Here is a 12,070-nt window from a genome sequence, read left to right on the forward strand (position 1 = left end):
GGCACTGAGCACCTCTGGGTCTTGGGCACATCCTGGAGCCTGAAATCAGGAATAGAAGCTGCAAAATGGGCAAGGTTTGCCACAGGTGGGGCTGTAGGGGAGCCACAGAGCAGTGCTGGTGTCAGGGAATTCCCAGGGAATTCCCACAGGGCTGCCTGCAGGAGGCTGAGGTTGGGAATTTGTGTGGAATTTGGCAGGCGCTGGGATCCAGCTGGGGAGATCCATCAGTCCGTGGGGAAGGGAATTCCACCACCCTGTGCCTCTGAGGAGCTTGGCTGGGTGTTCAGGGTACACAGCTGGAGGGATTCCATTTTCCTTCTTTTCTTGGGGATTTTTTCTTCCATCCTGCCCTTTTGCTCTAATTGCTGAATCTCCTAATGTTAATTAAAACGTAAAGCTCCTGCTGGCTCCTCTGGGCTGCTTTAGGTGACAAAGCACTCCTGGAGAGGGGAAATGCAGCTTTGGGAGTGGAGCTCTGATGGTCTGTGCAAGGCCCTTGGGGATGTTTGCCACAGGGCTTGGCTGCTGCTCTGCCAGGCAGGGCCACCAGCAGAGCTTGGCAGGGAGCTGGGAGCGCGCTCTGGGGGAGGAAAAGTCAATTTCTGTCATTGAAGTGCGAGGAGAACTGATCCTACTCACTTCCCACAGGTAATTTGCACCTCAATACTCCTCCTGGGAAGCTGGGGACAGTAAATGGGGATTGCACTTGGAGCAGATGTGAGGACAGTGACACCACCTGGGTGCTCAGGCACACCTGTAACCTCATATTTACCTTCATGAGTCCTGTTGGTGCTCGAGCAGTTACACTCAGATTTAATTGTAATTATGCTGATTGTAATTAGGGTGCAGCTCTCACTGCTGATGCACAGGGGGGGAAGGAGGCTGCTGAATGCCAGAGTGCTCGTGCTCCAAAAATAGGGATTTTGTGACAGCTTGTGAACAGCTTCCCCAGAGCCAGGGCCAGGGCCAGCTCCCCTGGTGTGCTGTGCCCCCTGGCCCTCCCTGTCCCTGCAATGGCCCTGGAGCAGCCTGCCATCGTGGGAAGTGTCTCTGCATATGGCAGGGCTGGCACTGGATGGGCTTTGGGTCCCTCCACCAAAACCATTCTGGGGTTTTTTCTCAAAAAAATCCTTGGGGTAGAGGTGTGAGAGCGGGTCTAGGGAATGCAGCAAATGCTGGGTGGGAAATGCTGGATTTAGGGAATGCAGGAAATGCTGGGTATAGGGAGATGCTGGATTTGGGGAAATGCTGGATTTAGGGAATGCAGGAAATGCTGGGTTTAGGGAAACACTGGATTTAGGGAATCCAGCAAATGCTGGGTTTGGGGAATCCAGCAAATGCTGGGTTTATGGAAATGCTGGATTTAGGGAATCCAGCAAATGCTGGGTTTGGGGAATCCAGCAAATGCTGGGTTTATGGAAATGCTGGATTTAGGAAATGCAGCAAATGCTGGGTTTAGGGAAACACTGGATTTAGGGAATGCAGCAAATGCTGGGTTTGGGGAAAGGGCCCCTTGGAGCAGGGATCTCGTGTGCCCTTTTCCTTGGCCCTGGAGCAGGCTGGGGGTGATATTGGTGGGGTGGTGGTGCTGCAGCTGCCAGGCCTGGCCAGGGCACCCCCTCCTGCCCCTGGAAGGGGATCCTTGATTGCTGCATTTCCACCTGGGGCATCCCTGCCATGCTGGTGTGCAGCTCTGGAGGACTGAGTGTGAAAAGAACCCCAAACAATGAACTGCAGCCCTGGAGAACTCCAGGATCTGGGGAGCAGGGGAGAGGAAACAGCTGCTGCAAGGAGCTTTTGAATTCCCTTTCCTGCCAGGCCTTTCTGCCCTTGCCTCATCAAGGGATTCCTCCTGCTCCCTTTGCACTTTCCTGTTCCCTCCTCCCCAGTTATTCCTGGGGAAGAGCCTGGCCCTCAATTGCTGGCTGTCTCAGCAAACCTCTGCTGCAGCCTGGCTCCTCTTTACCAGGAATAAATTAAATTGGACACTCTTTGAGCCCACAAAAATCCTCTCACATTCCCCCTTCTCCTGGTGCCTTCAAGCTCCAGAGGGAGACAGGGGTTGGAATCATAACCAGAAAAAGAAACTTTGCAGAGCCCTGTTCAGGTCACCCCTCAGACATCCCAGTTTGCAGTGCAGGAATATTTTTAGGTGCTTTGCCCTTGCTTTAATTTTGTCTGTTAATGAGAAACTTGAAGGTAACTGGGCCATGGTTTGGAGGTGTCACACATTTAAATTTCCCTCTCCTTTTTCAGTGCTAAAGAGCTTGGAAGGGCTGAATGGCTCCTGTGTATGAGGAAATGAATTTTCCTGGCTGTGTGACCCCCAAACCCTTCAGAAAGCTGCTGCACACTGAATTCTGTGCTGTTGGGAGCCCCATGGGCACTCTGCCACAAACCCCTTTCCTCCTGTGTTTAGGTTTAAAGCTATCAAAACTATGCTGCTTACAATTCCTCTCATGTCAAGCATGCCTAAATGTCTATTTATTTTTCCTTCTTTTAGTAGCGGTTAATTTAAATTAACTCTGCTTCTTTTTGCTCTTTGTGAGGTGTTTCCAGCACACCTTGAGGATTTTTCCTGCTTCACATGCAGGAATCCAGACCTCCCTTTGCCAGGGGCATTCTGCTGGTGCCAGTGACCAGCAGTGACAGAGCAGAGAGGGGGCTCTGCTGCCCTGAGAGCTGAAATCCAAATCCTTCCCACCTGAACCTGCCTCACCCTGATGCCCTGAGGAGCTGGAGCAGAGGCTGGATGGAGTTAAGGGGAATAAAGTAGAGATTTATTGAGGTGCCCTCAAAGGGCACGCCCTGGCAGTGCCCAGATGGCTCCAAGATGTATGCAAAACAGAGCTTGGTCTGAGATCTCACATTTTTACAAGTTTTAGTCCATTTGCATATAGGAGTTAACTGTCCAATTAACAGCTTCAAATGATGAAGTTTCATCCTCCTTGCTTGCTTGCCTGCTCTCCTCTTCTCACATTGTTTATGCTTTGGGCCTGAAGTTTGAAGAGATTGTCCTTGAGTCTCCAGCTGGAACAGGATTGTTTTGTCTCCACCACCCTGTGAAAAGATCCCAGTAACAATATAAAGCTGCACACCAACACAGAACAGAAAAATTAAAACCTAAGGAATCAACCCTGGGCTTTGGCTGACAAAGAGCAGGACGGTGCAAGGAGCAGTCCTGGCTTGAGAAGCTTCCCAGGAAAACCCTGCTAAAGCTGGGGCTGCAGGGTTCTGGGGCCAGCAGGACACTGCTTCCTGCATTGTTTGGGACAGAAAATGCTGGCTTGGTGTCTGGTGGTGGCACTGAAACCCCAGCAGTGCACAGAGCCCCCTGGGTGCTCCAGGAATAGCCCTGGCCCAGCAGAGCCAGGGAGGAGCAGAGGTATTCTGGGCTCTGCTGGGATCTCCCTGGGAGCTGGCCTCTCCTTCCTGCAATGTCATTGTGTCACCCTGGAGCAGGAGTGGAGGTGTCCCAGAAAGTGTTCCCTGTCCTTCCCTGTCCCTTCCCTCCCTGCCAGCAGCCTGACACAAACTGGGCCAGCTGGGAGTGCTGTCCCTGTCCCCTTTTCCAGGCTCAGCCCTGTTCAGGGTGGCACTGGAGGCCAGCAGCTTTGAGCTGCTCTTCCTCATGGGAGCGTTCCCAGCTTGCAGCCCCTGGTGGCATTGCAGCAGTGCCAGCTCTGGGATCATGTCCTTGTCACCGCTGGGCTCTCGTGCCCCTAGGCTGGAGGAGATCCCTCCTTGGCCTCCTCCAGGAAGCAGAAGCCACAGGGGGCTTTAAGAAGGTCCCAAGCCCAGCTGGGAGGCGGTGGCACCTCGCAGTAGGTCCCCAGATGACAGTCCCCTCTGGAGCCGTCATTATTTGGGATAAATGCCATTTTCCTCTCCCAGGCTGGGGACAGAGGGTGGGAGGGACATGGCAGGTGCTCTGCAGGGCCTGGGTCCTGCAGCAGCGCAGCACACCCAGCCCCAGAGCTGAGTGATTCCCTGCCTGAGCACATGAATTCAGCTCAGGAGCTCTGTCTGCTCTGGGTGTTCCTGCCCCTGGCAGGCAAAGGGATCACCTGGCACGTGGGGGATGCTCCTCCCAGCTTCCTTCAGCTTCTGGCAGCTCCTTTCTGTACAAGGCCAGGGGGCTGTTTGGATCTGGTGCCTTCGTGCAGGTCAGCTTTTATGGCTCTCAGGGTTTTTTTTATGTCTGTGTGGAAAGATGCATTTTGGGTGGTGGTGGTGTTCTCAGGGGTCCCAGGATGAGAGAAGAGATGAGAATCTTGACTCCGTGTTTCAGAAGGCTGATTTATTGTTTTATGGTATATATTATAGTAAAAGAAAATTATATGTTAAAACTATACTAAAAGAATAGAAGAAAGGATTTCATCAGAAAGCAAGCAAGGAAAAGAAAAGGAATGATAATAAAATCTTGTGACTGACCAGAGAGTCTGAAACAGCTGGACTGTGATTGGTCATTAATTAAAAACAACCACATGAGACCAATCAAAGATGCACCTGTTGCATTCCACAGCAGCAGATAATTGTTGTTTACATTTAATTTCTGAGGCCTCTCAGCTTCTCAGGAGAAAAAAATCCTAAGGAAAGGATTTTTCATAAAATATGCCCGTGCCACATTTTGGGTGTCAGTTTTCCTAAATAAACCCCTTGATTTTGTTCATTGCCTGTTCTTACCTATCATGCTGTAGTGGTTTTGGCATCATCTTGGAATTAAGGAGTTGGCATCTGGTTGGGCTTCATCCTCTGGTCAGGACTCCTGCAAAGCCCAGGAAATGCTGGGTTGGAAATGCTGGGTTGGAAATGCTGGGTTGGAAATGCTGGGTTGGAAATGCTGGGTTGGAAATGCTGGGTTGGAAATGCTGGGGTGGAAATGCTGGGTTGGAAATGCTGTGTTTGAAATGCTGGGTTGGAAATGCTGGGGTGGAAATGCTGGGGTGGAAATGCTGGGGTGGAAATGCTGGGGTGGAAATGCTGGGGTGGAAATGCTGGGGTGGAAACGCTGGGGTGGAAACGCTGGGGTGGAAACGCTGCTGGAATTCCATGGGCATTGGAGGATGCCTGGGGCCTCTCCTGTGTGCCTGTCCAGGTGAACACGCACCAGCAGGAGCTGAGGCCCAGGCATTCCTACAACCTGGGTTTGCTGTGCTTCACAACCTCATTTGGATAATGCTGTTGCTGTCCAAAAAGGATCTGAGGCACAGGATGCTCCCTGTACCCAAACCCCTTTGACACAGCACAGTAGGAAGCGCATCGGCTTGCCAGGCATTTTCCCAAAGATTGGTGCTGCAATTTTGGGGAGAGCAGGCTCAGCTGCTGTCTGCTGGCACGAGAGCTTTTGTTCCCTTTAAACAAATTCCCCTCATGATCTCAGGCTGCAGCTGGAATTGCTGGCTCTGTGTGCACCTGCAGGGAATGTGCTGCTGGAGCAGGGGAGTCTCCTGTAGGAAATTCCATTTTCCTGGAGCAGCCAGGCTGGCCTGGGCTGGATTAACAGCTCAGAGCTGCCATCACACATCCAGCCACGTGTGCTGTAATTAGGAGCTGCAGCTTTAAAGGTGGGCCCTGCAGCCTGGGGCCATCTGCCGGGCCAGGGGTCAGCCCAGGCACTGCCCTGAGCCAGCCTAAGCTCGGGGGGGCTTAGGGCTGCTCCGAGGGACACACAGGCTGAGGGACACACACAGGGCACAGGGGTTAGGGCTGAGGGACACACACAGAGCACAGGTTTAGGGCTGCTCCCAGGTACACACACACACAGAGTTCATCCATAACATCCCCTCGGGTGGCAAAGGGCACACCGCGAGGGGGGCTAGGGCTGAGGGACACACACAGGGCACAGGGGTTAGGGCTGGGCTGAGGGACACACACAGGGCACAGGGGTTAGGGCTGAGGGACACACACAGGGCACAGGGTTAGGGCTGAGGGACACACACAGAGCACAGGGGTTAGGGCTGAGGGACACACACAGAGCACAGGGGTTAGGGCTGTGCTGAGGGACACACACAGAGCACAGGGCTAGGGCTGAGGGACACACACAGAGCACAGGGGTTAGGGCTGCTCCCAGGTACACACACACACAGAGTTCATCCATAACATCCCCTCGGGTGGCAAAGCCCTGCTTCCAGGAGCAGGAGGGATTTGTGTGCAGGTGAGTGAAAGAAGCCTGTTTGTACTTACAAGTTGCTCTGTTGTCTCGTAGCCACTCCTGACATCACTGGGCACAAGAGGAGCGAGAACAAAAACGAGGGCCAGGAGGCCCTGATGTACTGCAAGTCCGTGGGCTTCCCCCACCCCGAGTGGGTGTGGCGCAAGAAGGTCAATGGCGTGTTTGAGGTGAGCAATGGGGTCAGGATGTCTGACCCTGCCCAGACCCCTGAGAGGGAGGAGAGCAGCACCCTGGGGTTGGGGATGGGCTGTTAAAGGAGCTTTGTGACGTGTCAACGTGCAGTCCCTCCAGAGTGTGAGTGAAGGTGGATATTTTGGCAGCAGTGAGGATGGATGGGTGAATATAAAATTGATTTTTTATATATCAATATCGATATTAATATATAAAAATATAAATATATTTAAATTAAAAATTGATAGTTTTATTATTGGTAAAAAAACCTGCTCACTGCACTGCTGAGCAAAGTTAAGAACTTACCCTGAAAGCCATTTTCTGGAAATTGCTACAAACTGCAAGACTAACTTAGAAATGTTTAAAACCACACTGGGTTATAAATTCTTCCAAGTTTTACTGGTTGAGCTCACAAGACTTAATATGAGGAGGTGGCAGTGATCCCTGTTAGAGCTTGGGTGATCTGTTTGTTCCGTGTAGCCAGTGATGTAGTGAGCAGGAAAATGTGACCAGCAGTGAGAATAGCAGAGAGGAGCTGGGAATTTCCAACCCCTCCAGCCCAGCTGTTTCCTGTTGCTGCATGGATTGGATGGATGGAGCCAGAATGTGAAGCAAATAGCAGGATGGGATGAGTGTTCCCGGCTGAGTGTGAGCTGGAGGTTTTAAGGAGTGGAGGTTTTAAGGAGCGGCTCAGTGCTGGCAGTGATCAGAACCCTGAGTGCAGAGTTCCCTCTGTGGTGTTTGGAGAGACAAACACCGGGCCTGGGCTCCTCCCTCAAATCTCCTGTTCCCGTGCCACAGAGACCTTAAAGCTGTTGCCGTTTCCCACCCCTGTCCCTTTGCCAGGACATCAACAACTCCTCGGGCAGGTTCTTCATTTCCAACAAAGAGAACTACACCGAGCTGAGCATCACAAACCTGCAGATCAACGAGGACCCCGGCGAGTACCAGTGCAACGCCACCAACCAGGTGGGCTCCATGTCGGTCACCACCATCCTGCGTGTGCGCAGCCACCTGGCCCCGCTGTGGCCCTTCTTGGGCATCCTGGCAGAGATCGTCATCCTGGTGGTCATCATCGTCATCTACGAGAAGCGGAAGCGGCCGGACGAAGTTCCCGACGGTAAGTGCGCCCCGCGCCGCCGCTGAGCCGCCCGGCCCCGCTGCTGCTGCTGGAGGAGCCGCTCTGCAGGAAGGACCAGCAGCGCAGCCTGTCCCGCTCCACGCTCCTGCCTTTCTCCTCTCCTCCCTCTCTGGACATGAAGCCCACAGGGGTGCAAGGCCCAGGGCTGGATCTCAGGGGGGGTTGTGGATGTCTTTAAAGCTTTGTCCTCTCTGTGTGTCCGCCCCAAGGAGCAGCACAGGGGCAGAGCTGGCGGCACCCTCAGCCCTGGTGGCATTCCCTCCTCCCCGTGGATGGACACTGGGCAGAGGCTGTCAGGGGACATTACACTCAAACCAAGGAATCATTGCACTTCAAGGGATTGGGGCTGCAAAGGTGCTTCAAAATGAAAATGTGTGTGGGGTTCAGAGATGGGGGGAGGGCTCTTACTCTGCTGTGTAGCTGAATCTGTAGTTAAGGAATGCTCTGGAACCCATATGTATTGTAGCCACTGATTAGATTTTATAAAAATAGGGCTTATTATCAGGTTTGATGGTAGCAATAATTAATTAATTCATCTGTGTTTGGTACATACAACTAGTAGTAACTTTTATCTGTGAGCTCCTGCACACCTTCCCCTGTGCACAGCTGGGGAAAGGGGCAGTGTGAGGCTGAATATTTGCCACACCCGTGCTGAGAAACAGCCTTTAATGTGCTGCTAGCAGCTCACTCCAGTTTGTAGCAAGAAAATCTCTGCGAGGACTCCTTGGGGGAAGCAGCAGGAACGTCGTGGTGCTGCAGGAACACGATGGAACAACCATGGGGCAGGTGGAGGGCAGCTGGAGTGATCCTCAGCATCATCCTGGGCTGGCCAAGCCCTTCCCAGGGAGAGCTGTTTCCCAGGGCAGCTGGGTGTGGCTGTGGGGCTGCAGGGGCCCTCACAGGGCATGAAAACAGAGGTGTGAGACAGTGATGTGCATGTGGGGTGGGCACAGCCACCCTCACGGGCCTCACACGGGATGCACAGAGAGGAGAGCTCGTGGAACACAGCAAATGGAATAACGGCAGCAGGGCCGAGGCTTGGATCAGAGCTGGCTGAGGTAGTGCATCCCTAGAGGAAACCAGCTTTGGTTGTAAGCCTTGAGTAGCACTTACTAACTGCTTACAGAGCATGTGTGGGGGCTGCTCTCAGGGTGGAGCCCCCAGTTGAACCGTAGTGCATGTTCTGTGCATCACTAACAGCTTCCAGTGGCTCCAGGGCTTGTCCTGCCCTCATCGTGGCCTCAGGGACCTTCACCAGCCTGGAAAGCTTGGAACAGACAATTTTCATTTGCCTCCTCCTCCATGTCAGTGATTACAGTTCCCCCTGTTCAGAATTTTCATTGGATGGAGTTTCACAAGGACCAAAACAAGGTCTTGGGAATTTGATTCACAAATATTCCCTGCAAACAGCCGCAAATGGACGGAATCCAACAGGAATTGGCTGTGGTGTGAGCAGATCACACTGGAGCTCACACTGGAGGTGAAGAGTTCACTGCCCCTTTCCAAGGCAGGAGTTCTCCTGGCTGGTGTGACCACTCCCCAGGTACCCGAGGAATTCAGGCTCATCATCCCCCTGGAGCTGTCCAGGTTGATGAGCCAGGGAGCTGAGGTTACTGCAGTGCTCACTGGGGCTGCTGTTGTGAAGGCAGAGCCCTGGGGAGTGACATGACACTCCTCCATAGGGGTCAGATGTTCTCCCTGTCCCCTTTCCTGCAGGAGAAATCCATGCTGAGTATGACAGTCCGTAGCTGGGGATGAGGTTTGCCTGGCTGATGGACACAGCTGGCACCATGCCACCCTGAGTCCCACATTCCTTCTGGGAAAGTTGTGCATTTTCCTTACTGGCACCGAAGCTTTCTGTGCTGCCGTGGCAGGGAGCGCCCCAGGAGCAGGGCATGTACAAATGCACACGTGGGAAATCATCAGGAGCCTCCTGATTGCCACGTGGGGATGTTTGACTGGGGTTATCCTGAATTTTCTTGTTTTCAAGACATGGTTATGAAATGCCAAAGTTAATGCTGGAATGCAGCGGCGTGCTCGGAGGTTGGGATTTCAGCTCCCCCTTCCAAAATCCCACCTCCGCCTCCGCTGCTGCAGGGAGCTGGGGAGGGAACGGCAGGGAGCTGTGGCTGAGGCCAAACTCACAGCACTCCTTATCCACAGCAGCTGGCACCAGCCAGGATCTCTGCTGGCTTTTCCAGCCCTGCTGTCATGCTCACCTTTAGGGATGTGCTCATGGCAGAGCTCCACGTGGGCTGGTGCTGCCCTTCCTGCTGGGATGGGAACGTTCTCCTTGGACCTCTCCAAATTTAGACACTGGGATTGTTTTATCATCACCACCCTAACCCCCTCCTCCCAGGGTGGAATAAGTCTGGAATGCTCTTCTGGAGTCCCCAGGTGTGTGTCAGCCCAGGTCCCACTGCAGGTGTGAGGGTGGGTGCCCCTGTGGATCTGTTGCACGTCCTGCTGGGGAATGGCTCTGGCTGCAGATCCCTGTAAAGATCCCGAGGGTTGGGTGCAGGTGTTGGACCTGTGGTGTCCCCCCCTCTGCAGGTGCCACACGTCCACCTCAGGGTGTCTGCCACTGTCCCTCAGGAGTCCTCTGATGTCCTGGCCGCCACCTGGCCTGCTGAGAGGAGTGCACAGAGAATGGAAACGTGGCTTACTCAAACCACTTGTAGGGATTGTTTCTAAAATTTGGAGAAAACCAGTGCTGCTAAAGGAGGCCACTTCCTGTGCTCAGGAAAACCAAAGGCTTTTGGAGCAGAAGGAGCTGTTAATGAGCTGCTGGAGCACACCTTGGCTCCTGACTGGGGCAGTGCAGGATGAGCTGCTGGTTTTGGAATCTGCTGGGAGCTGCAGGTGCCCACGATGAGCTCTCACCTCGTGCTGTGCCCAAGTGACACTTTAGGGCTGGCTCAGTTAAACCTGCACCAGTGACAGTGTTTGGGGTGTGCTGGGTCAGCTCCTCAGGTGAGACCAGTCTGGTGCTGGGCACAAGTGCCCAGTTAGTCCTGAGGGACATGACTGGTGGGACAGAAGCGTTCTCTGGGTGAGAGGATCCTCAGGCCTCTGGAACTTTTTCCCCAGCACCTGGAAATTCTGCCTGGCCAGCCCAAAGAAACAATTGAATGTTTCCCTCAGATCTCCATGTTCTACAGGCTTCAAATGCCCTGGCTCAGCATGCCCGTGGGAGGCTGGGGAGGGTGATGGGCTCCTGGGTACACTTGGAGCAGTTCAGTGTGAAGATGTTCCCTCTGTTGGAAGCGCTGCCATGCTGGAAGAGCAGGGACACTCCTTTAACTTTGGCATTTCTGACTGCAGGCCTCGGTTTTGCATGGACCTGGCTTTGTGTGTCCGTGAGCTGCTTGGTGTGCCTCGGGCCAGGGCTGCTCAGGAGCTCCTTTGCTGATGTTTCCTCCTTCTCAGGACTCTGATTTGGGACTTGATTCTTTTTCCTGCTGCTGGAGAGCAGGAAAAGGAACGTTGCACCCGTGAAATCCCTGTTCCCACCAAAGCAGTGGCATCAGGGGGTGCCTGGAGCATGGTTTGCTGTGGATGTTCTCCCAGCGCACCAAATCGCGTGCTGGAAGGAGGAAGGGAGGGCAGACAGCGCTTGAATTCCTGCATCCTCTCAGAACGTGAGTTCTGAGCTGCCTTACACCTGGCAAGGCAGCGTCCAGCTCGCTCCCTGTTCCCAGAGAGCAGCCAGGGGCTGGCACACCCAGAGGGGCTGGCACACCCCGAGGGGCTGGCACACCCAGAGGGGGCCGGCCACAGGCAGCGTCCATGGCTTTGGGGGTGAGAGCTGCATGAGCTGGCATGCCCTGGCACGTGGCTGCATGCCCAGGGGAGGAGGTGCCAGCAGGGAATGCCAGGGTGCTGCCCTGGGCAGGGAGAGAAGGGAATGGCTTTGTTCTCTGTAGTACAGCCTGAGCTGCTTGGTTTCCATAGCTCAGCCAGCACCACCTGAGTGTAGCCTAGCAGAGGTTCCTAAAGGAGTGGGCTTTCTGCTGTTGTTGCATCCTGTAGTCTAAAATCAGCACAGCCCCTGGCTTAAAGGGTGTTTTCTGGGGTAAGTAGAAGGTAAAAGCCCTTGGCTCCATTCCCCATAGGAATGGGAGTGGTTTGTACTTGGAATCCATAGCCCTGGGGTGGCTGGGTTATAACATGTCCCTTTTCCTTCTTCCCCTCTCATTCCTCAGCCTAATCCAAAGACTTCCCATAAATGTGTTTCCTCTCCTGGCTCTGCAGAATCCCAATCCCCACATTCTTTCTAACCCTCTTTTGCTTTTTTCTTGACTTTCCCTGTTCCTGCTATTACTGTAAGTAATTGAAAGAAACAAACTGTTTTAACTGCAACCATTTACCTTTTGTAACCAGTGATTTTGATGGGTTTTTTTTTTCCCTTCTGTGCACATCTTTCTCTCCCACACTTTAAATTTGTCAGGGTGAGGTAGGTACACAGTGAGGCCATAGCCATCAGCTGTTCCCAGCAGCATTGCTGTATCCCAGTGGGAATGGACACAGGACCCTGAGCTGTCACAGGCTCTGGAGCTGCCCCTGCATCCTTGGCAGTGCCC

At 53.5% G+C, this 12,070-nt stretch overlaps 1 protein-coding gene across 1 annotated transcript in view; it reads left to right on the top strand.

Moving 5' to 3' along the window:
* Positions 1–12,070, top strand: part of NPTN (neuroplastin) — a 25,615-nt gene that overhangs the window by 8,757 nt on the left and 4,788 nt on the right. The window contains exons 4-5 of the mRNA XM_031064483.1: positions 6,209–6,342; positions 7,193–7,466. Coding sequence (XP_030920343.1) covers positions 6,209–6,342; positions 7,193–7,466 — 408 coding nt within the window. The remainder of the gene's footprint in view (positions 1–6,208; positions 6,343–7,192; positions 7,467–12,070) is intronic.

The sequence above is a fragment of the Geospiza fortis genome, unplaced genomic scaffold (assembly GCF_000277835.1).
Source record: "Geospiza fortis unplaced genomic scaffold, GeoFor_1.0 scaffold628, whole genome shotgun sequence".
Lineage (NCBI taxonomy): Eukaryota > Metazoa > Chordata > Aves > Passeriformes > Thraupidae > Geospiza > Geospiza fortis.